Source organism: Geospiza fortis, unplaced genomic scaffold (assembly GCF_000277835.1).
Source record: "Geospiza fortis unplaced genomic scaffold, GeoFor_1.0 scaffold244, whole genome shotgun sequence".
NCBI lineage: Eukaryota > Metazoa > Chordata > Aves > Passeriformes > Thraupidae > Geospiza > Geospiza fortis.
Genome location: NW_005054370.1, coordinates 3625721 through 3650040, shown reverse-complemented (window position 1 = coordinate 3650040; position 24320 = coordinate 3625721). Strand labels below are relative to the sequence as shown.

The window sequence follows — 24320 nt, the reverse complement described above, 5'->3', positions numbered from 1 at the left end:
ACATGGAATGCATGGGCTTTAAAGACCATAATTTCTTTGGTAAGGTATCATTTGCTCTGGGGAAATCTGCAGGGCTTTCACAATCTGAACTTTATTCAGCATGTTTTTTGTCTATAATGATACACTTTGGTATATAACAGTTTATAAGAGATCAAAAAGCAATAATGATAATGGTGTAAAACACAGTTGAGCATTTTAAACTGAACATTTTGTGGTCTAATACTTCTGCAACATATGCTGTGTTTGCTTTTTGACTTGGTACTGTAACATCTTCTAAATATACAGAGTAGCAGCACTGGCCTGTGCTTAGGTCGGGATGTCTTTGGGCTTTTTTTAATTGAAGTCAGGCTGGGAGAAGGTGGGAGGGAAGGCTAATTGTAGAAGGTAGGTTGAACCTGAAACTTCAGATAGCTCACAGTTCTTCTGACAAGTTTGTCATACGTAAAATTCATTTGACTTTAGACAATGGCAAAACATAAGTTTTGTAAAAACATCCATTTTATTTGCTAATTTAATGTGTTTGTTTCCTTTGGAAAGGAATGGGGCGTGAGGTTGAAAACCTTATTTTGGAAAACACTCAGCTGCTGGAGACAAAGTAAGTGAGAATGTTTATGTAAAAAATACTGAGTTTCTGTTATTTCATTATATCTTCAATATCCTGATACAGAATTGAAACTATACAAATGTGCTCTCAGTTCTCAGAGTAATGGGGGTGTGAGTATTTTGAATTTGTAGGTGCATTTGTCTGAGTTGGTCTTCTAGAAATTAAGGATCTAAGAGGAAAAATCTGCTTTTATCCTTGTAAGACTCCAAGAAATGCAGTGCTGTGTCCTGATGAGATCAACTCCCTGTCAGAAACACAGCTTTAAGTGCAGAGGCAAATCCACTGGAGCACTGTTGAGGGAAAATCAAACTATTTATCAGTACTTTTTTCTAACAGAGAGAATGTGAATGTGTTTGAATGTTGGAGATTTGGGAGGAGATGATTTGACCTCTAAGAAAGCTGTATCTTTTTACAGCAGCTCTGTGTAAGAAATGTGTAGATCTTTAAAAATAAAACCAGGCTGAAGCTGAACTGCGAGACCATGGCCATCCTTATAACCATATGTTTCCAATGTTTGTGTAGAAATGCACTGAATGTAGTGAAGAATGATTTAATAGCAAAGGTGGATGAACTGACCTGTGAAAAGGATGTACTACAAGGTGAATTAGAGGCTATAAAACAAGCAAAGCAAAAGCTTGAAGAGAAGAATAAAGAACTGGAAGAAGAGCTGAGAAAGTAAGATTAATTCCATGGTGTAAAAAAAGAAAAGAAGAAAAACCCCTACTGTGATATTTATTGCAGCTGTTTTTTATTTTCTATTTAGAGCTCGTGCAGAAGCAGAAGAAGCAAGACAGAAGGCTAAAGAGGATGATGATGTAGGTGTATATGTGTGGTTTTGTGTGCATATGTCAATGGGACATTAGAAGTCTGTGTGTTTAGTGAGTGCTACTAAAACTTACTGCTTAACAAGTAGTGGTAAAGTTCCTTCCTGTATAGAAATGACAGAAGATCTAAAGAGCACAAGTAAACTTAAATTGACAGTGATTAGTTGTCTTGCTTTCCTCTCTGCCCACTGTTAGCACACACTTTTTTTGAAGACCTGTTTTCATTCACATTATATTGCATTCAAAGGATGGGAGGAGAGAAAGGTAAAACCCAGATTTCCAAAGCCCCAAACTATATTTAATCTGGAATTGTGCCCTAGCCTGGCTGTTATCAAGAGGCAGAGGGTGGCTCTGCAGGGCCCCATGGTGCACCTTTGTCCCTGCCATGTTTATTAACTTGTGTGCCCAGAGCGATGTCCCCACGGCACAGCGGAAACGCTTCACACGTGTGGAAATGGCCCGAGTGCTGATGGAGAGGAACCAGTACAAGGAGAGGCTGATGGAGCTGCAGGAGGCTGTCCGATGGACTGAGATGATAAGGTGAAAAGGCTCTTATAGAATCTTTGACAGAGCTCCTTGTGATTTTTAGATGCTGGGTGATCTGGTCAGCAGGTTCATTGCCTTCTGCTTGTTTTCCTCATGCCCATGAGGGTCATTGTTTTTAAGTTAAGGGCATATAGTTTGTCAGAATAGTTCTTGGTGGGACCTCAGTGAAGATATGTTACTTCATATGATGTGAAATACACACATTTTTTCAAGGGATGCTTGTTCTGGAACAGTTAAGAAAGTTGGTATTTGTAAATAACATGAATGTGGTGGGCATTAAAAATTACTCTGTGTGTACACATGCCTTGTGCTGTCAAAATAGGGATAATGTCTTCAGACTGAGCATAATTCCTTTGGAAAGACTTGGGTTGTTCAGGATAAAACAGTTTAAAGCTGTGCAAGGCATGTTAAATATAAACAATAAAGATGGTGATTTGGTCTCATTTGCATCCTGAATATTCAGTTGTTTGGAAGGTATGGTTTGAAAACATAAGTTTTCTGCCTCAGACCAACTCATCCTTGTCCCTGACCACAGGTACCAGAGGCTGTGATGCTGCCTGCTGGCCATTGACAGCAGTGACATGTAATTGTTCCCATTGTCCTCATGCCTGTGACCCTTTAGGAGTAAAAATGTGCATTTCCAACAGCCATGGCTTGTTCTTCTGTAGCTATTATCTGCTGTAGAAATCCTCTCCTATCTCTAATCTATGGCTGTGGGAACACTTTAGCAATTATTTACTGATGTATTGAAGATTAATAGACTTTAAAACAAAAAACAATGGTTAAAACATTAAATAGGGAGCAGAATAATTTTGAATGGTTTGCTGCTTTCTTCAAGCTTTTTTGATTACAAAGTGTTATGCAGATTTGTCTCTTCTGTCTGAAAAGTTGCCAGTTTGTTTGAGATGCAAAGAAATGTGAATGAAGTTTATTATGTAACGTTATTTCCTGTAGTGGGAATTTCGGTATTGTGCTCTGATCAGTAAAGAAGCAGTAGTGTGAAAAAAAGGGTTTATTATTTTCAAGATGCTACCTTTTTTTAAAAAATAAGAATTTCACACTGTTCCATTCCTTTTCCTTTTTAAATTGTTGCTAACTTAGTAAACTTGGAATTAATTTCTTGTAGAGCATCCAGAGAAAATCCAGCCATGCAAGAGAAGAAAAGATCAAGCATTTGGCAATTGTATGTATAGAAGCACAACTTACTGGCAAAAATAAATAAAGACCCTAACCAATTAGCTGGCACATTTGCGTATGTTAGCTAATTATTTTTTGGCAGATGAAGATATCTTAACATTTCTCCTCTTGTTGCCCAGCATGCCAACTCGGTAAGACTGCTCTGGAAGACAAAATGTATTGTAAGCTGCAGTGTGTAGTGAGTGGCTGTGCACTTTGTGAAGTTAAATACCAAAGTGCTGGAATGTTTTTCCTAGGTGAATATGCACCAGGATTCTTGTTCTGAGCATTTTTTCCACATTCATTTTTATGATGAAAAGTAGAAACCTGAATAGCATATGTGGGTTGCATTTATTTCAGCTTCTTTTCCCTCTGTGAAGTACAGCTTACCGAGAGTTACATTCTCCTTTCTGACTTCAAGCTCTTAAAATCTAAACCAGTATTTTTCTCAACAAGATGTTTGTCAAATAATCCTTTTGATGTTGCGACTTGCAGAAAACTGTTTTATCTTGTTGCATTGAAAATAGTGGGTTTTTTAGAATGCTGTCTGCATGAACTAATGTCCTTCATAGAACTGTCTTCCAGGTGTGATGTTCACATCCTAATTTTGTTGGTTCCCTGTAGATGTTAATTAAAGATGAAGTTCCCATTGAATTTGATAAATGGGATAATAATCCTTTAAAAATTTTTCTTATGGACATGAGTTTTGTGCATTGAGAGTGTTGCTGAGTGTGTTGGGCTCCAGTTTCTTACCTTATAACTGTCTTGAACAGGCTGGCATATGCTGTGTTTTGCCTGCATAGTCAAATTTGGATGTATTTGACAAATCTTGACTCTTGTCTTTTTCTCTTCTTCTAGTTTTAGCAGGCTCTTCAGTTCATCCAGCAATACAGCAAAGAAACCAGAACCTCCTGTCAATGTTAAATATAATGCTCCAACCTCGCACATTACTCCATCAGTCAAGAAAAGAAGCAGCACCTTATCTCAATTACCCAGTGACAAATCTAAAGCCTTTGAATTCCTCAGTGAAGAGTAAGACATTTTGGTTTTAAAGTAGATATGCTCTATAAAGTGTTTACTCTTTTAGTTCTCTGAGATTACTAGCATGCTGCTAAGTGAATCTCCTGAAGTGAGTGTTGATTCATAAGGCATCAAGATAGTGCAGAGTGAAATGTGCAGCAGTGGGTGAATACTTGGAGCACCTGGCTGAAATATTCTACTTGGTAAATACCACTGTCTTTCAAGAAAGTGCATTTAGGCACAGGAGGCAACACTTGGTACGCTTTTATATGAAAATGTAGCTGAGCAATAACTGTACAGGTACTTAAGGTTCACTTAAGAGTCAGGCTAACAAGAATCTGTAATTATTTTTTTCTCCTGTTCTTTGTTTTGGCAACATGTCCTTGTGAGTTACAACTTTTAAAGCTCCTAGTAGAGCTACACAACCCAAGTTAATTTTTTTAAGGATGCTGGCAATAGACTTTCTGGTTTTGCCTGGTTTCCCCCAATCCCTTAAAAATAGCCCACAGGAAACCAGGTGTCTTGATAGGTGAAAAAAACCTAGGGATATCCTTGGTAACCCAGTGCTTCCACAGTGATCTTGGTTATTGAGTTTAACAGCAATTCCCATTGCACAAGAGATTCTAAAGAACATAAGTAAGAAGTTCCTCAATCCTGATTCTTGCCCAGAACTGAAGCCAGTTTAGCCTCACGCCGGGAGCAGAAGAGGGAGCAGTACCGCCAGGTGAAAGCTCATGTCCAGAAGGAGGATGGCAGAGTGCAGGCTTTTGGCTGGAGTCTACCTCAGAAATACAAACAGGTATGATGTTTTCAAGCGTAATGGTAACAGCTTCATGTTTTGTCACATTTGAAGAGGGTGTGATTTCACAGCTTGTGTTTGATTCTAGCTTTTTTTTGTTGAACTTAGCAGTAAAGAATCTTTGTAAAGGAGACAACAATGCGAAACTCTTAATTGTGTCTGATAAATTCTGAGCAACTGGTTCCAAAGATTGTAAACCTCTTTTAAAGGTAAAATTTTTTGTTTGTTTTTTTACCTAGGTGGCAAATGGTGGACAGGGTGAAAATAAGATGAAGAACTTGCCTGTACCTGTTTACCTGAGACCTTTGGATGAGAAGGATACCTCTATGAAGGTAGGATGTTTCCAGTGATGATAAGAGACTTGGGCAAACTATAGCTTAAATATTTTTGTTTTGGACTCAATTACATTCTTTTTCAAATAAGTTGGTTTTTTTTAAACATAGTGAAGAAGAATTTATGTCTCAGTAAAATGTATATGACTTTAATTGTAATTAATAACTTAAAATGGACTCCGGATATATAATAATGTTTATATCACTTAGCATATTTAACAATGCTTGTCTCTCTCTCTTTTTTTTAGTATGAGATTCAAGTGAAACATTTCTTTTTCTCCCAAGCTGTGGTGTGCTGTAGGGGTGAACCTGTCAGGAGGGAAGACACGAGATGGAGGATCTGTGGTTGGTGCCAGTGTGTTCTACAATGATGTGACTGGTGTGGATGCAGATGGCAACAAGCAGCAAACAGGATCCCAGAGTAGCTTAGATAAACTCGATCAAGAGCTCAAGGTGAGGTCACTGCCAAGGCACATTTTATAAATTATATAGTTATATACACCTTTACTGTGTAACTGTAGAGTACTAAAGTATTTTCTAATCAGGTTCATTGGTAACAAATAGAGTTTTCTTGGTTAGTCATTAGCCCAGGATGTTTGGGTTATCGAATCCAACTGTTAAATACTTTTGAATCTTCCCTTGCTGGCAAATCTCAGGAGCAAATAAATTTTACATCAAAATTATGTACTGCTTATACCAGTGCTACACCATTTGTGTCAGACCTGTTTATGTTCTAATTGCCATGAATAGAATTCATATGAAGGGCATAAAAACAGTCTAAATTTTCAAGCGTTTTGGGATATCACATTAACCTGTGGTGCTACTGAGTATGGCAGTTAGCATGTCAATAATGTTTTTATTTTATACTGGTCTAACTGTATAATTATGCAGTGTAATTATAGTATTTTATATATTTTTAATAGAAGTATGAAATATGAGGGAGCTTTATACTTACTTCATTTACATAAAGAACAAGTAACTATGTGTAGTTTTGCAATGGCATTGAAGATACTTAACTTCCCACATATTTATGTGTATTGCTGTAGGTGAAAATGTAAAACCATAAAAGATCAAATGTAGTAATTCTATTCTTGTCCCCCTTTCTGTTGTTAATTTCTGCCTTTGTTCTCCTTCAGGATCAGCAGAAGGAACTGAAACACCAGGAAGAATTATCCAGTCTAGTTTGGATCTGTACTAGCACACATTCTGCTACAAAAGTTATCATTATTGATGCAAACCAACCAGGGAATATTCTGGACAGTTTCATTGTTTGCAATTCTCACGTGCTTTGTATTGCCAGTGTGCCAGGTAAATGCTTGGGCTGATTCAGCTCCTGCTTTTTTTAACTGATTCCTATTCAGTTTTTCATATGCAATGAAAACCCACAGATTTGTTACTTAGTATGATGAAAAGTTACTGTAACAGAGCAATACGAAAGTGGTTAGTTGTACATTAAACTATTGCATTTCTACCCTACTGTTTCACTGTTAGTTGGCTGTTGATTTGCATTTACCGAAAATCAGAGAGATGTCAGCAGCCAAGGGGAACTGTTTTGTTTGATGTACTGTAAACTGCAACGGTGTTGATATTTCATGGAATTGTGAACATCACAAAAAGAAGAATGTTTGTTGTTTTTTTGACTTCTTCAGCCTTTTGAAGATAAGCAAGCTCCCTGCAGAGGGAATCCTTTTTGCATTTGAGTGTAATTTAAGTCTTGAAAGTATAAGAGAATTGGACATGAGAAAAACAGTTTTTCTTCCAGAACCAAAGCTCTATTGCACCTAAATTCTTCATAAAGATATAGATAGGTGCCCTTGTGTACCTGCACTGTTATGAAATCTGATTTTAAAGGAAGATATAATTAAAATTGAAATAAACTATTTGGAAAGCTGCAGATTGAAATAGAGTGAATGACATTGTAATGCAGCATATGTCGATCTTGCTTTTGTTTTGTGAGCTTTGTGACAGCATCTTCCACATTTGCTGATTATGTGAAACTAACCTTGTAGATAGGGGCTGTCTGCATGTTTAATCTCTGGAGAGCTCATTGAGTTTGAAGCTTAGTTATTAGATAGAGAAGTGATTTGGCTTTATCCCTATGAAAAACACCCAGTGACAGGGTCCAAGGGAATGGCCTGAAGTTGTGCCAGGGGAGGTTTAGGCTGTATATCAGGAAAAGATTCCTGAGGGGGTGGTGGGGCACTGAAAGGGCTCCCCAGAGCAGTGGTCATGGCACCAAGGCTGCCAGAGCTCCAGGAGCATTTGGATAATGCTCTGAGACAAAGGGTGGGATTGCTGGGTATCTGTGCAGGGCCAGGAGTTGGACTGGATCTTTGTGGGTCCCTTCCAGCTCAGGATATTATGTTATTCTGAGTTTAATCTTTGTGGGTCCCTTCCAGCTCAGGATATTATGTTATTCTGAGTTTAATCTCTTTCAGGGGCAAGAGAAACAGACTACCCTGCAGGAGAAGAAGGGTCCCAGGAAGCAGATTCCAGCCAAGTGGACAAATCCTCCCTGTGTGGCAGTATGACCAGCAACAGCTCTGCTGAGACTGACAGCCTGCTGGGGGGAATCACTGTGGTGGGCTGCACTGCTGAGGGTCTCACAGGGACTCCTGGTGCCCATGACGCCAGTGGAGCCTCACCTGTGGCAGAGAAACAGTCAGGTATGTGATAAACACTACAGGTGTATCAGGGCTGGCCAAACACCTTGAGATGCAGCTGGAAATAAGTGGTGCAACTACTGACGTTAACAGTGTGTAAGCTGTGATAACATAAATTTGCTGTGAATCTGTAAATTGTAGCTGAGAAAGTGGTGGAGGTGACATGAAATGGGAATTGGCAGCTGCTTCTTGTAGGTACTTTTGTGAGAATTCTTGTGCCTGCTCTAGAGAGAGATTTTAATGTAGTATTTGAAATGCAGATCTTACCAGAGAGTGACTAAAATGAATACCTTGGATTTTGTCAAGTCTTAATAGAGATTTAAGTATAAGTGATTATTTTGTAGGCATTCATACTTTTTTTTTTTGTCGTATGGCCTGCAGAGCTATGTGGTAATATGATTGTCAATGGATATGTGGTGGTTGGCCTTGTTTACTGCTGTCCTAGTTAATAATTTAATGTCCAGTCTGAGCCATCAGGCTGATACTTAAAAGTGCATTTGGCATTTGTTTATACAGTGCCACCTGCTAAAATTTGGGCATTTCTGATGTGATGTTTTTTGATTCTGATGTGGAAATTGTAACTGTCTGGCTGTGACAGCTATTCACTTCAGTTTTAAGTATCAAGTTGTGGCTGTTTTAAACAGCAGCAGATTCTATTGCAGTTCTTTTTCAAATTTGTTTGTTTCATAGATATTGCAGCTGAAAATAATTCAGTAGATGAGAACATTCCAACAGCAGAGGAGGCAACAGAAGCAACAGAAGTCAATGCAGGGACAGGAGAAGACACAGCTGATATTGCACAAACTGGAGTCTACACAGAGCATGTCTTTACAGATCCCTTGGGAGTGCAGCATACAACAGAGGCATCTCCAGTGTATCAGCCTAAGTACCTAGTCTCAGGCCTCATACCTCTTAAAATGTATTTTTTAAAAGTGTGATGTTTGTAGGCACATAGCATGGAGACAAAATGACTACTCTTTTTCCTTTTTAAGTGTGTTGAAGTTCATATAAGTAGTCTTGGTACAAGACTGTGCTTTGTGACTCTCTTCTGCCATTCCCCAGAGGTAATAACACTGACAGGTTTGAATAGAACCTAGTTTTCCCTGTAAAAGTAAATGGCCACTTGAAGAAATTCATGCTTATTGAGGTACATGTACTTTCATGTGTGGTTACTGTATTTTAAATATCTCATGTACTTCAAAAGGCAGTGTAGGAACTCTCAATTATGAAGTAAACACCTGGCTTATAGCCTGAGTAATCTGTGCAGTTTATTAAATGTATTTTAACTGGTGTTTTTTTCTAGTACTGAGTCACAGTTATATAAGGATGTTGCAGTTCTCCCAAGTGAGCAAGATCTAGTGAGAGAAGAAGCACAGAAAATGAGTAGCCTTTTACCAACCATGTGGCTTGGAGCACAGAATGGATGGTAAGGAAGTCCTAATCTTGTTATATTTATTTATAATCATTACTTTCAACTTGCTTCTTGTGCCTACAGGCCTGATAACAGTCTCAAGTCAAGATTAAGACAGGATGATCTCAAGAGAGCCAAAACCTTGAATGCTTTGCTGCAGTTTTTAGGCATTACAGAATTCAAAGGAAGTATTGTAGGTGATTAGCAAGTCCCTTTTTGTTAGATAACACTTTATCTGCAGAGAAGTTCTGGGATTTTTTTGTATTCAAAGAAATTGTTATGGTCTGTTAATTACATAATTTTCAATATTTTAGTATGCTAGAAAAATGTATTGTAATTTTTACTGCAGATGGGTCTGCAAGGGAGTTTGTAATGCTTTAGACCTTTGAAAAAGCCATTCTGCTGCTCATGTAGTTCTTCCTTTCAGTGTACACATAATTTCCAGTGGAAGATGAAAACTTGTTTTCCCTTTGATTGTGGATTTCAGTTTATAAGGGTTTTGCTTGTGGTTGTTTTTGTCTGGTAGTGCTTTTAATCCCTCCTGATTTGTCTTTGCAGCCTGTATGTTCATTCATCAGTGGCCCAGTGGAGGAAATGTGTTCATGCCATTAAACTTAAAGATTCTATTCTCAGTATTGTGTAAGTCCTAAAAGAATGTCATGTAAATCATAATGAATTTCTGTTAAAATACTTTCCAAAGTAATTTTTTATTTCCTCCTCAGATATTGGGAATGTCAGTTGCCATAACTGCCTGCATGCTTTTTGAGGGACAATGGAAACCTTCTAGGGAGTAAGGAAAATAAAAGGAATCTTGTACCTGTTGGAAATACATAGCCCAAAGGATGAGCTGTAGCTATGCAAAACAGTTATAGGTTGCTATTTTTGCTGTTTTCTTCAGGCATTGTAACCAGATATATTTCAATCTCACTGAACTGGATTTTGATTCCTTGTTACATCCCTTCTCTTGAGCTATATTGTAGAAATCAAAACACTGGGGCTAATAAAAAATGACTGTAAAAAATATGTTGAAATATGAAATGTTTATACCTAGTTTTAAACTTGCCTTCTGAGCAGAGCAGTCTAACAGACTGTGTTGTTGTGCCTCCTTTTTCCTCAGACATGTCAAAGGAATAGTCTTGGTTGCACTGGCAGATGGGACGCTTGCAATCTTTCACCGGGGAGTTGGTAAGGATTCTGTTGCATCTGGGAACCAGGGAATTTTCAACAGTAGTTAGGAAAGAAATGTGCGATTTACAAGTAGTGTTTTGATAAGGTATTCCCCATTGACCTTTTTATGGATTGTTATGAGAAATATTTCTTGTTATTTCAGTTGCAGATTCAAGTTCTCGTTTTGCACTCTTGTGGTGCATTTATGGAGTATTTTCTTACTCTGAAATGGAGAATGGGATAGATTTGCTACATAGGGAAACGCCATATGAAAGTCTGCTTTGATTGTCATCTCTCTTGCATTTTCATTATGCTCAATAGTCATGTCTTCTGTTTTATTAGTGATAAAAATTGTCTCTGGGCAAGTCCTTCAGTGAGAATTTTGTAAGCATCCCTTCAGAATTTCTGCTCAAACTGCTCCTGGACTAGCTCCATTCTTCAGCCTCCAGAAATAGGACCTGGAGGGGAAGGTCTTACTATGAGCAACTGAAACTTATCTATTAGCTGGTTTTTCCACCCTATTAATTTCATCTTTCCCTTGTGATGCTTAAATCCTTGTGCTCAGCATTTAAAAGAATTTAAAAGGTTGCACAACACTAATGCAAGTACTGGAAAAGATGCAGCTGGGATGAAGTTGTTTTTAGTGGTTTTGTTTTGTTTATTTTTTTAAAGCTCACTGTGGTGGTTGACAATACCTAAGCCTCTCTAGTGAATGTCATTGATGATCTGTGGCCTTAGTTCAGTCTACAGAAGAATTTTAATTGGTGTTGAATGATGAAATTTAGTATGTTTTTAGTAGATTTCAGGTGCCTTTTTTAAGACCTTGCAGCATATTTTAAAAAAATCTGCACTGGCCAACACTTTATGTTCAGCCCAGCAACAGGTGCCTGGTGCTATGTGGGAAGCTGTTTGTTGTCACAGGTACTGGTCGTAGTCAAGCAGAGCCTGTACCACATGGTAACCTGCTGATTTAAAAATGTTTTGCTGGATTTTTAATCTGAATCATTGTACAACTTTATTTTTTAAAAAACATAACATTTGGAATGTTAGTTGCTGTTTGTTTAATGAGGAGCCTAGCCATAAACTTGTACAGATTTACCCAGATTATTACAATGCTTTACAAAATTAGACTTTTAAGATAGTTGCTTGTACTTCTAAATTTTCCTTAAACCAAACACAGGTTCCTGTGTTACTTTTTTTCTTCCTGTTTTTGCAGATGGTCAGTGGGATTTGTCAAACTATCACCTCTTGGACCTGGGCCGGCCACACCACTCCATCCGGTGCATGACAGTGGTACATGACAAGGTCTGGTGTGGCTACAGGAACAAAATCTATGTTGTTCAACCAAAGGCCATGAAAATAGAGGTAAGTTCCAACGGTGATTAAAATAATTAAATGTTGTGTTTTAATGCTGCAGCTCGGACTCCAGAGTAACTCCAGAAACATCTGTTTTCATCAGTACAGAAACAGGCTACCTCGCAAATTCGTTTTATGAAATAGTTGTTTTGGAAGACTTAAAGCCATGATGAGAAAGTTCTCACTTACTGAAACCAGTTTTGGGAGATTTAGTTCTCCACTTCTGGCTGGCCAGAAACTGGAAAGTGTGCTCGTGCAGAGCTTGTATGGCCAGCTCCCAGCTTATTCTGGGTGTGCCTCATTTTGTTCTCCACCCATGTGCAGAGGTTTGCAAGCGTTAATTTGGAATGTACTCTCTTTCCAGTTGGAGAAAAGTTTATGCAAGGTGTGTGTGCTGGTGTTTTATCTGCAGTGTTTAGTTTGTCATCTCAAGACCCGAAAGTGCCTGAGGTTTCTGCAAGCCTTGAGCAATATAAGTGCTTCAGCTCCTGCTAATTGGCCTGAGACATGGGCCAGGCCTTTGAGGGTGGCTGCTCAGCTCTTCTGAAAATATCAGTCACTCAATAATGACCTGTTTTTGTGAAGAAGACTATAAATATATATGGGAAAACTGAAATGAAGTTAATATAAAAGTGAAATTGATTGTTTTGATGGTGGATAGTGTGTATTTTGCACATGACTTATTTGTTTATAAGTCAGTCATGATGAACAAGGAAGAGAGGCATTTTTTAGGCACATGTACCATGTGCTGTGGCAGCAGGATCTCAGACCAAAAAGGCTCCAGGTTCAAGGGAGACAAGCTGGAGCAGGCTGGGATGAGATGTGTAAATGAAGACCGAGTAGGAAATTACAGCTTTGAGATCACACTCAGGGAAGGGAATCAGCAATTTTAGAGCATAACATGCTGTTTGTAACTGAGCTAAACACTGTCTGTGATCTTGCAAATCAGAGGTTGTGCTAGATTGAAAATTGCAAGTTCAGACTGTATGAGAATAACAGAGAAACCTTTCTTACTCTTCCCTTTGTTTTACCTTCTCATTTGAACCCCAATGTTTCACAGAAGTCCTTTGATGCCCACCCAAGGAGGGAGAGCCAAGTGAGGCAGCTGGCATGGGTGGGGGATGGGGTATGGGTGTCCATCCGCCTGGACTCCACCCTGCGCCTCTACCACGCCCACACCTACCAGCACCTGCAGGATGTGGACATTGAGCCCTATGTAAGCAAAATGCTTGGTAAGTTCCCAGGAAAAACTGGTGTGTTCTTGCTGTCTGCAGCTTCCTTTTCCTGTTAGAGATCAGGCAGTTCTTACTGCAGATTTGGGGTAAAGGTGTGTGGAAAGGCCAGTTAAAATCAGTTTGTGCAAACTTGAATCTGGAAGTAGAAGCCTGTCAGTCTTTGAAGCATGATGGGGATGATGGGTCATCTGTTACAGTCTGTTGACCTTACCTGGTGTGTAAAGTGTCCTTAAAAACTCATAACTAATGAGGAAAGTGGTGGTTGAGTTGGGCAGGCACCAATAGAGACGCTGCAATCTTTCTCTTTTTCTATACTGATATAATTTTTTATAGCTAAAAATGGGAAGAATCTATTACCTGCCTGGAAAAATTGCCTAATTTTTCAAAAAAACCCCCTCAAGATAGGAAATTTTTATTGCTGTTGAACCTAGTAAGGTCTCTGATTATTTTCATTAATATCTGTATAAGAGCAATTTGACCACATACCTTACACAACAAATACAGGTAATTAGGCTCTTGGAAATCCTTCACAAGTCACTGCTGTGCATTGCACATGGCTGGTGTCAGCCTTCTGCTCCCCCCATCCCGCTAACAAATGAGAAATTAATTTAAATGGATTACAAACCACTGTCTTATATCTGTAAGCTCACTTTTTTGTTGGTTTTAAAAGCTGGTAAGCCTCAAAAAATTTTACTGTGGAGCATTAAGGACCATTTTTGCTTTCTCATAGCTAATGTTAGACTTTTGAAACAGGTTCTCAATTTAATTACAGTGTTGTAGCCTTCTGGGTTATCTTTACAACTTAAATGTGCTCCTCTACTTTGTTTCTGTCATAAGTGGGAGGGAATTACTTGTCTGTATGATTTGGGAGCTGGATTTTAGATTGTCTGTTGTAGAACTAAAATTATTCTTGCTCATAATTTTTGATGAAAAGCATCTTTTGTTTTTAGGTACTGGTAAACTGGGATTCTCATTTGTGAGAATCACAGCACTTATGGTGTCTTGTAATCGTTTATGGGTAGGAACAGGAAATGGTGTCATCATCTCCATTCCATTAACAGAAAGTAAGTAAAATATTAATGAATAGCACTGTGCAATATGCTGTAGGTATAAAAAAGAGTATTAAACAGCATTCAGGCGCTTGCTAATGGATAGAAAACTTCACTGCCAGGATGAACAGATCAGGCCTGTGTGATCTTTAGCACCTATATCTGTGTATGTGGTTACAGTTACCCTGAGAAAATAACACATCTCCAGAATCTCCTGTACTGCCATTTGAGCAGAGTTGGCTTGAATCAAAGGGACACTTTGGAGCCTTAGAGGTGTTCTGAGTATTAAGAGCATTGATAGATGTTTATTGCTTATATGAGACATCATTAGTTTTCTTATTAATGTTATTTTTGATTGCCATGTGATCACAAAATACATTTTTCTTTGATTTGAGCATGTTGATATTGTTGTTGCTAATTTGATTGGCTTTAAGTTTTTGAGAATTCATCACAAAGTGCATATAAAGGACTGGAACAGAAGTAGCACAGACTGCTTTAAAGGACACGTTCAGAGTTATAGGAGCTGTAAATACATTCAAACAGGGCACTAACATCCAGGTCACATTCCAATCATGTAAACTGTGGTTTTTGCTTCATAATAGACCCCAGACTCTTGTCATAGGCTGAAACTAATTGAGGGCAGTTGAATCTCAGGAGAAAAGAACAGCTCAAGGGCAAACCAAATCTTAAGTAGGTAAAGCTTGGGAAGAATCTCTGTGTAAATTGATTGCATTTAAACAACAACAACAAAAAAAGCCTCAACACTTGTGCCTGAGACTAAAGTTATAACAGGTGGTCAGAAGTTTCAGAAAATAAAATGCAGACCTATGATAGTCCTAATTGTACTGTTGTTACTTAGAAAATAGTGTGGTCTGACAGGTGGAGTTTTAGGGTGATTTAATAATGAAAACTCTTTATGTTGTATCTGCTTTATTGAACAGCAAACACATGCATTGTTTCTCATGTTGTTCCATTGCATAGTCCATCCATTCAGTAACTGTCTTTTTTTTTTTGCATGAATGTACTAAGGAAGGACAGACTTCCTGTCATGGATTTTGAGACACTTTAAATCATGCTTTCAAAAATGATAGCTCTTAATTTGCATCAAGCTTAAGTTAATGTTTCCAGAGGAGTTTGTTTTAAGCCAGGAGTGAACGGAAGAAGTCCCTATTAAAGCTGTTCAGTTGCATTTCATTTCTGTTGGTTAGTGGTGGGTCAGAGCAGCCTTTTGGGGGTAGCCTGATAGTGGGGCTGAGAACCTTGGTCAGAAATAGTAATAAAGCAGTCACATCCTTGCATAAGCAGTGGCATCTCTCAATCCCCTGGGTCTTAGTAGCAGGGCAGCAGATGATGTTCCAAAAGGGTACTTGAAAACATCAGTCATTCTGTATTATTCTGGAGCCTCCTGCCAAGGAAAGAGAGAAAGGGGAAACGTTGCTAATCAATAATAAAGTTAAAAATACGTGACAGTGCTTTTGTGGTCTATTTTGTACTGGAACTTCTATAGTAAGATGCTGTTCTTTGTGACTTTTGATCGAATCTTTGGTAATTAAATATCTATTGGTTTTTTTAGGAGCTAAAATTTTAAGCTCTACCTTATCAAAAATCAAAATACGAGCAGTGGGTTCTCATTAATCCTTCTCCTCTACTGTCATACCTATCCATTTCCCCTTTCCTCCTTTCTCACTAGCTGTAATCCTCCACCAGGGACGTTTACTGGGGCTGCGGGGTAAGTGCAGATTCTGAACCAAAACCTACTTTCAGGCTTATAATAGCCACTTTGAGGCTGTTTCCCACTCCTTATAGATTTACCCTTTGTATGTTCCTAAATGTTTTTCCACTTGCAGTTACTGCATTGCAGCAGTTTTATGTTTGCTAAATGGCCACCAATCTGCTCAACAGTTTAGCATATCATCCTGTGTTGCAGCTGAACTCTCATATAGACTTTCTCTTCCAGCCAATGTAATATCACATCTTATAACTTTGTCATTAATCCACATCATTTGCTGTCTTGTTACAAATCACTGTTTCGTTCACTACTTTGATAGTCTTTGGAATGGAGATGGCTTGTATGTCTAGCATGAGTACTTCTCTGGTTTAATGTATTTTAAAACTTCACAGTAAAATGTAGATGTAGAATGATAATAGGGTAGCTCTTTCATGGCCACAGGTGGCTGTTTCTAGAGAATTTTTGCTGGCAAGGGCATACATTATGATTAGTTGGAATGAAACTGTCTTTAAGTACATGTTAAAAACATGGCATTTGCTCATATTGAAACACATTAGAGGTACTTATTTTCTATGAAAGACACAATCCTGTCACAAATTATTTTTTCCCAAAAGTAGGATATTGAAATCTGGTGTTTATGCTAGACTAATAAGAGTCCTACTCCATTTTCTGATGTACTTAAATAACGAAGCATGCAATCTTTTTCTTTCCAGCTCTGTCTTGAATTGGCATTGCTGCCCTCCTGTTTCATTTTTATCTAAGTTGGCTTTAGCTTTTAGATGGTACCATAAGGTTTCTTACCAAATAACCACTCCAGCAATTTGTGTTTTGAAGTAGAAAACAACCTCTTCTTTTACAGCCAATAAATCAGCAGCAGGCTCCGGAAACCGTCCGGGGAGTGTGATCCGTGTGTATGGAGATGAGCACAGTGACAAAGTGACTCCAGGGACATTCATACCCTACTGTTCCATGGCGCATGCACAGCTCTGCTTCCACGGCCACCGGGATGCTGTGAAATTCTTCGTTGCAGTACCAGGTGAGGTTTTGTTACCACCTTCAAAAGAGGTGGTTTTTTGGTTTGGATTTTTTGTTCATTGTTTTTTCCTTCATTCACTTAGTTGAACACAGTGTTTAGTCAAAGATAGCAAGAGTACTCTCAGAAACAATGTATTTTAATTACAAGGCTTGTCCGATTGCTAAGTACAGCCATGTTTAATGGGAGGAAAAGAGCTTGGTCACAAGTAGGGACTTTGCTTCCTTCTGTGAAAAAGGTGCTGTGCTAAGTGAGCACTTGCATGTTAAGAAGACATTCAACTGCTTTAGGCATTGTCATCTAATGACCAAGCACAGAAGTTTTTACTCCGAGATAAGGCATAAATAAGTGTTCTGTTTTTCACCCAGGTCAGGTTGTTTGCCCTCAGAGTAGTGGTGGAACAGATCTAACAGCTGATAAACAAGCCCAGGAATCCTTCAACCAGAGTCCCTTAAAATCAATGTTGGTGATAAGCGGTGGAGAAGGATACATTGACTTCAGAATGGGTAAGAAATCGGAGCTTTAAATGAGTCGTACTTCATACTGAAAGAGTATTAACCACGTAATAACTGCTGCTGTGATTGCAGTAGGTGCATTTGTGTGGTCAGTATATACAGTCTTTACCATACGCTGCAGAAGTATTTTTATTCTGATACACCTTCAGCTTCTCCTCCTCCTCCCAATGAACCATGACCTTTGGGATGTGAGAAATGATGGTCACTTTTAAAATTTCAAAGGTTTATTAAACTTTATTGTGAAAAACGCCAATCACTTGTTTTTAAAATTTTAAAAGTTTAATAGTAATAAAATGGTTATAGAAATAGCAATACAATTAGAGTAATAATAATTTGGACAATTTTAATTAGGACAGTATGAGACAATAGAAACAAAGAGTTACGGACTCTGGGTACCTTTTTCTGGGCAGCACAAGCCCGAAAAAGAACACGCGTTAGCAAAGGATTAACCCTTAAAAGCAATAGCCCTTTGAATATTCATACATCCCATACATGATGCATAAATTCCATGCAAACAAAGGATTCGGTCTGGTCATGACAGCTTCTTCCTCCTTATCCTAATGGCATCTTTGATCCTGAGCATGCTGAGCGAGGCAGGAAGAAGTCAGTTTCTTCTGATAAGAGAACAATACATTTTTATCTCTGAAAGATTTAGGTGTCCTGTCGCTGCTATCTGGTGCGAGTACCTAATTTCTTTCTAAAAAAAATATCACACTTACATAGTTCCTATTTTAACTACAGAAGTTAGCTTTTAACTACAAAACTGTATTTATCATACTATTAAAATGTTAATACAGCACTACTAATCAATACAACTAAATACATATAGTAAATATCTGCATAGAGCCATATAATATGCACTTTTCACACTTAATAAAAATACAACAAAAGGACTAAATAAGGAAAAAATGCAGTGCTGGGAGCAAAGGACTCAACCACCACGTGCTTGTCTGCAAAATGGATGCTCCGTCTTTTATAACTCTAGCCCCTCGCAAAGTCTCATCAGTCGACTCCTTCTTTGCCGTCTAGTGGTGAAGTTCACATTCTTACATGATCAGGTGTTACCATAGTAACAAGCCGACCCTCCCCAAATGCCCCAGCTACCAAGGCCATCCCAATGCAAGGGGGAGGGCATATTACAGTAACATAACTATACATCTACAAAATTTCTCTTAATATATACATAACATTTGCCCCTTAATTGTGAGAGCCAACCATCTAATTACTCATCTATAACAGGAATGACTGTGTAAGAAGGTTTATTTGAAACTCTGCTTTGGAGTCATGTACCACCTTCCTGTTAATGCTTTCAGTCTTTCTTTGTCAGGTTAATCTTCTGTCTCAAACTGCCGGAAGACATGTCCTTAGTTACTTAAATATGCAGACTGACTAAAAACAAGTCATGTTAAGTGAAGAACACTCAGTGTAAAATTTAGTCATTTTTGAGTGGGAAAGTAGATCACTTATCTCTGCATGCCGATGGTATTTGATCACTGTGCATGCCCATCACTGCTATTTGATCACTGCTTTTCTTGGATGGCAGTTTGGCATGATCTAGCCCATAAAAGATTTCTTGTATAAACATGTATCTTCTTTTTAATTGAAGTCTTTGGGGAAATAAAGTGAGAACTGTTGTGATTCTGTGCTTATAATCTGCAACTGGATACCTTGACAAAAAGTGCATAAAAAGGTGTCACAACTCTTAGACCTGCTTTTGAACCTTTTGCCTAAATCTGTCTGTAGTCTTTCAAAACCAACCAAACAGTAAAACAACCCACATAAACCATTACAATGGAAAACCCAGGAAGGCCATCCCAAATACTGTCATCCCACTAATCAGTGACAAGCAGGTTCCTGGGGTGACTGTGTTGGATTTCCTATGAGAGGCAGGATTGGAGACAGTTCTGTGCCACAGTGCAGTGAGGGCTGAAGTGCTGCGGTCACTCAGGGCAGCTGGAACAGCCACATTCCAAATGCTCATTTTGCTGTCCCTTTGGCATGATGGCAAAGCCATGAGCTGGGTGCCAGTGCTGCCTTAGCCCAGCCAGTGCCACATGAGCCTAGCAAACTTTGGGACTACTCTGTGTTTAGCTCCCTCAGCCCCTCCAAAGGAGTCTAACCAGAACACCAGCCAAAATTTGATTTGGCACCTTCCTGAAGGTGTAGGTCAGTTCCTGTTTCCTGTGATTAAAGAGACCTTCTGGATTGATGGTCCTGGCTGTCCATGGACAGTTCAGTGTCACCTTTGGTCCCAGTCAGCTGCTGTCACCCAGAGTTCAGGTACAGCTACAAAACTGCTCTTCTTTTTGAAGAGCAATGATGGAGAATATGCTCAAAGCTGTCATTGCCACTGTGGGCAGAGTTGTGACAAGCTGGAATAACTGGAACAGGAGTAAAGATTGGGAAAGATTGACCATAGACATTAATGTTGTGTTGACTCACATGTGCTCAATTACAGCTCTTGTCCCAGAGCATTTATATGTTTGGGTTTGTCCCAGAACACTTTGTAGTGGCAAAACCATCTCTATGTCTGCCTGGTAGTTTGCAGATTAGGTTTCTCTCCATTAAAGAGTTATAAGTAATGAAACATGTAGAATATGGATACTTATGAAACTGCCATTATTTATTGGGCTAGAAGTAAAGACTATCGCCCGCAGAATGCTGGGCTCTGAGATAATTATGCAACACACTCAGTTTACATTCACAGACTTTAATATGTTTTTATATCAACATATGGCAACACTGTCTTTTTAGCATTTGTTCTTGTCTTGCTGCATGTGGTGTTGATGCTGTTCTGGTTATTGGCTGCCTCAACCAAAGCTGTTTTGTTCCAGGTGATGAAGGAGGAGAATCTGAACTCCTGGGAGAAGCTCTACCACTTGAACCTTCTGTAGCCAAAGCTGAGAGGAGTCACTTGATAGTGTGGCAAGTCATGTGTGGCAGTGAGTGAGCCTGTAGGATCCAGTTGGAGATCTTAAAAATGGTGGGGGGGGAGGGGGGAAGCAAAAAAAAATGCTTCTGCATGGTTTTTTTTTTGGTTTTTTTTTTGTGAACCTGTTTCACTACATGATGTTGAAGCATTTCTTTGCTGTTTAACTTTATATTGAAACCTGTCATACTTCAGCTATACAGGAATTAGCTTGTGCTGTTTTACTGCACCTGTGTTAAATGGAACAGTGTGAGGAAATCAGATGTTTCTCCAGCTGGTGTGCACACCACAGTGAGCAGCTGATACAGTTTGACTGTACCACAGCAATCTCATGTGTTCACTTCTTTGGTAGTCTCACTTGAGTTCAGCTTTGTTCCAGCTGAGCTTCATTTCACTGTATAATGCATTGGGTAAAACAGTTATTCCCAGGGTATGAAAAAAATGGACAAATTAAAAGATGGATTACTAAGACTCATCCAAATACTTTGTGAAGGCTAAAGCAAACTGTATATTTCAGCTTTTGTTTTCAAACCTGGATAATCTTTCTCATACACTGTACACAGTTTAATTTGTTACATTCTTCAGAATTTGTGGGGGCAAAGAGGAGGCTGTATAGGAATTAAAATGAAAATATTTAAATAAAATCGTATTTTCACTATTGAACCTTAAAGTTTGACAACTGCCGCCCTCAGTAATGAGCAATTTTGAGCATGTTTTTCCATTTCCCTGACATGGAACAACTCTGTTTCTAAAGGATATTCTTAGGTTGATGTAAATTGGAAAATAACTGTAAAATTCTCAATCAGGGCATATGTTTTGTTCTTTTCTTAACCCCTTATGTCCTAAGCACTTAGAATGATCTTCTCTGCCCAAGGCACTGTGTGTGTGAAGGTTGGAGACCTCAATTAGAGTATGAGGAAAGACTGAAAGTGTACAGGAAAAAAAAAACATATTCTACACAAGTGAGATTGTAAAGGTGATGCCTAAGGCATCAAAGGAAGTGTAGTTCTAGATAATTAGGTACAAATTGTCTTTTTTTTTTTTTTTTTTTTTTTTTTTTTTTTTTGGTAGCTCCATACCCCAGTTTAGTTAAAAAAATAAATAATTCAGCAACAATATTATCCGGTAATGCAAGGACAGAGAAAATTACCAAAAGTCAAGAAACTAATCTTAGGCTGACATTCTGTCTACTCACCTTCTTTTTTTAACCATAAATGTGAGTTTAAGATGGTCTTCCTTTTACATTGAAATTTCTGCATTAGTATCAGACCTAAGTTAAACACTTCATGATTTCTGTACTTCAGAAGATTTAAAAATCCAGATTTGCTCTTTAATTTAGTCCCTGGAAAGTAGAAGTTTTGAGGGGTTTTAATACACATCCAGCATTTACCCCCAAAAGAATGGAGCTGTTCAGATTAGCAGAGAAATTTAATAACTTGATTATATGAGAGAACTGAACAGTTTCAGAGGAGTAAATATAGAAACACTTTTTTAAAACTGCCTAAACATTTTTATGCAATAGGAGCAGTTCTGGTCTATCAGACAAACATATGTTTATATATTTTCTTAGTTTTTAAAATGAACACATTTAGCTGAGGTCTATTGTGTAAATATATATTTAGGCAGCTTTTTCAAATGCATATCATAGCTGATAAACCAGAAAATCTCCATTCAGGTCTATTGGTTAGATTTATATCTATAAATACCTTTTAAGCAACATGTTTTGTACACAGCTGTTCCTCTCGTAAATATGTATTTAGGACTTGAACTATGTAGTAAAAATCCTTATTAAAGATGTTTAATATCTTGGTAGTATTTTTCTCTTCAGAAGGCCAAAAGCAATGAGAGCATGTTGTTCATAATTTGCTTTCCATATTCATCTTGAATGTCACTCTTAAAAGTACTTTGGCTTAAATATAAAGTCTGGAAGCCTATTAAAAATTATACAAACACCAATTATACAAAAGTAACCTGAGTCAACACTCTTAAACCTATTTTAAACTTATAGGCATGTATACTGAACATGAAGCACATCTGAATTAAATGATGGGATGTCTTAAGAAAGATGCTGTCTAAACTTTTATGATTGTGTAGAATCTTCACTGTGAGTGGTGCCGTTTCATTGCATTTCCTGCCATTTTCTTGAATTTATTTTTTTTTCTCTTCGGAAAACACAGTCTCCAAAGTTTTTTAGTCACTGGTTGATTGTCACATTCTCATGTTCTCAGAAGAAAAGCGCACAATTCTGTTCCTTGGTTCTTTGTAGGATTTAATTTGTTATTAAAGACAAGCTGTTTTCTCTGAGTGGCATTACTGCTCCAGCTGGAGCAGTGCAACCTGGCAAGTGTGTACCTGGTCTTTTGCCAGATGGAGCTGGTCCACTGTGCCATTTTAGCCACTTCAGTGGGCCAGCCCTTCCAAATATTCCAGAGAATGATGGATTGCTTCTGTCCAAAAGTGGAAGAGTTTTAAAGCAGACAGTAGTTGAACTGTGTAGCACTATGGGTGTAGATAAAGGCATGTGCACTTCTCTCTATTTCTCATTTAAAAACACTATCCCCTGTCCTAAGGTACACTAGATTAGTTGGGTCCTGTTGCCATCACAGTGTGCTGGGCTGTATAAACTCCCCTTAAGGTCACTTTGAAAGGTGAATAAAGCACGCAAATCCCAGGCACTGTGATGACAATACACCCTGAACTCTGTCTCAAGAATGTGTTTATGCATTACACTCGTGATTAAAGCATCATATAAATAGGAGCTAATCTCTTGATATCTACAGCTTGTTAATAGCTTGGAAACATTTTGAGCACAAAATATGCAGCACGTGACTTGCCTGGGTAGGGGTGTTTGCGTGGTGAGGGTGAGGCTGCATTGTCCATTCCTTGGGAAGGTCTTCCTGTACCGGATAGGATTGAGTTGACAGGGCGTAGACACTTTATCATAGGCTGCCTTAGTAATAAACAAATGTTTAATCTGTTTTAATATACTAACTGTTCTAAAGAACGTATGTCTTTAAAAAATGCTGTGCAACTGAATATTTATTTCCATGTGAGTATTATAAAAGTTACCAAAGGATTAAACCTGACTTAGCACTCTGTAAATGGCCCTGTTGAGGCGGGCCTTGTGAAGGCCTCACTCTGTAAAATGAGACATGGTAAACTCAAATACAGTTCTTCTTTAGGGAAATTAAATGTTCTTTTCTAACAGGGTTATGCCATATTGTAACAACCTATATTGCACCTCAAAGCATTTTTCTATACACTAAATGTCTCTCCCGCCCTCTAACAAGATTAAGTTTCCTTTATTAATTTTGTTGATGCACATTTCTCAATCTTTTAAACATATATTTTAAACATTTTATGGTCTGTAATTTTTGAAAGTTTTGTCTGTTGGACACTTTATGCTCAATTTTACTTGCCTCTGTAATCTGAGATGGATTCTACAGCGTTAAACTTGCTGTCTGTTAAAACTTGAGGCTTCTTTTCTGTGAGCAGAAGAGCTCATATAGCAGTGTAGTTATTTCAGTATTTATTTCTATTATTGAATCCATGAGGTTCAGAATGTAACTTTGTACATGAAATATATATAAATATGTATATGAAACATGCATTGGGTCATTGTGTTCTTTGTAATCTCATGTTAATTTTGCCGAGTTTTGGTGCTATCAGAAGACACAATTTTGGGGATTTTACACTAATGCCAAATATTGTCATTGTCAATGATGTGTTTGAGTCAGTCTGGGACTAGTGTTGTCCTGCTCTCTCCTAGTGGGCTCAGACAAAAGCTGTGAAGAAAAGCTATGATGTCTGTTCCTCTGTTAAGATACAAATCTGGAGATCTGTTTAATGCAGCTCAGACGAAATAGATTATAACAGATGAAATAGATGCTGCCACTGAGATTTATTTTTAAAATTGTTTTAGCAGAGATTCA

At 38.2% G+C, this 24320-nt stretch overlaps 1 protein-coding gene across 3 annotated transcripts in view; it reads left to right on the top strand.

The window, feature by feature from the left end:
* The window catches only part of SPAG9 (sperm associated antigen 9), a 36236-nt gene extending 12240 nt beyond the window's left edge, over positions 1 to 23996 (top strand). Inside the window, exons 6-27 of one of the 3 annotated variants that reach the window (XM_031060011.1) lie at positions 538 to 595; positions 1127 to 1279; positions 1368 to 1419; positions 1838 to 1968; positions 3101 to 3157; positions 4009 to 4182; positions 4840 to 4969; positions 5209 to 5301; positions 5587 to 5754; positions 6438 to 6609; positions 7740 to 7967; positions 8655 to 8838; positions 9268 to 9390; positions 9934 to 10014; positions 10493 to 10560; positions 11759 to 11907; positions 12959 to 13130; positions 14084 to 14197; positions 15873 to 15911; positions 16771 to 16947; positions 17313 to 17450; positions 20294 to 23996. In XM_031060011.1, the coding sequence (XP_030915871.1) occupies positions 538 to 595; positions 1127 to 1279; positions 1368 to 1419; positions 1838 to 1968; positions 3101 to 3157; positions 4009 to 4182; positions 4840 to 4969; positions 5209 to 5301; positions 5587 to 5754; positions 6438 to 6609; positions 7740 to 7967; positions 8655 to 8838; positions 9268 to 9390; positions 9934 to 10014; positions 10493 to 10560; positions 11759 to 11907; positions 12959 to 13130; positions 14084 to 14197; positions 15873 to 15911; positions 16771 to 16947; positions 17313 to 17450; positions 20294 to 20409 (2777 nt within the window). In that variant the 3' untranslated portion in view covers positions 20410 to 23996. Of the gene's footprint in view, positions 1 to 537; positions 596 to 1126; positions 1280 to 1367; positions 1420 to 1837; positions 1969 to 3100; positions 3158 to 4008; positions 4183 to 4839; positions 4970 to 5208; positions 5302 to 5586; positions 5755 to 6437; positions 6610 to 7739; positions 7968 to 8654; positions 8851 to 9267; positions 9391 to 9933; positions 10015 to 10492; positions 10561 to 11758; positions 11908 to 12958; positions 13131 to 14083; positions 14198 to 15872; positions 15912 to 16770; positions 16948 to 17312; positions 17451 to 20293 lie in introns of all 3 variants that reach the window. The other 2 variants (XM_005424597.2, XM_014308471.2) reach the window with 2 other exon arrangements.
* The last annotated feature ends 324 nt before the right edge of the window (positions 23997 to 24320 follow it).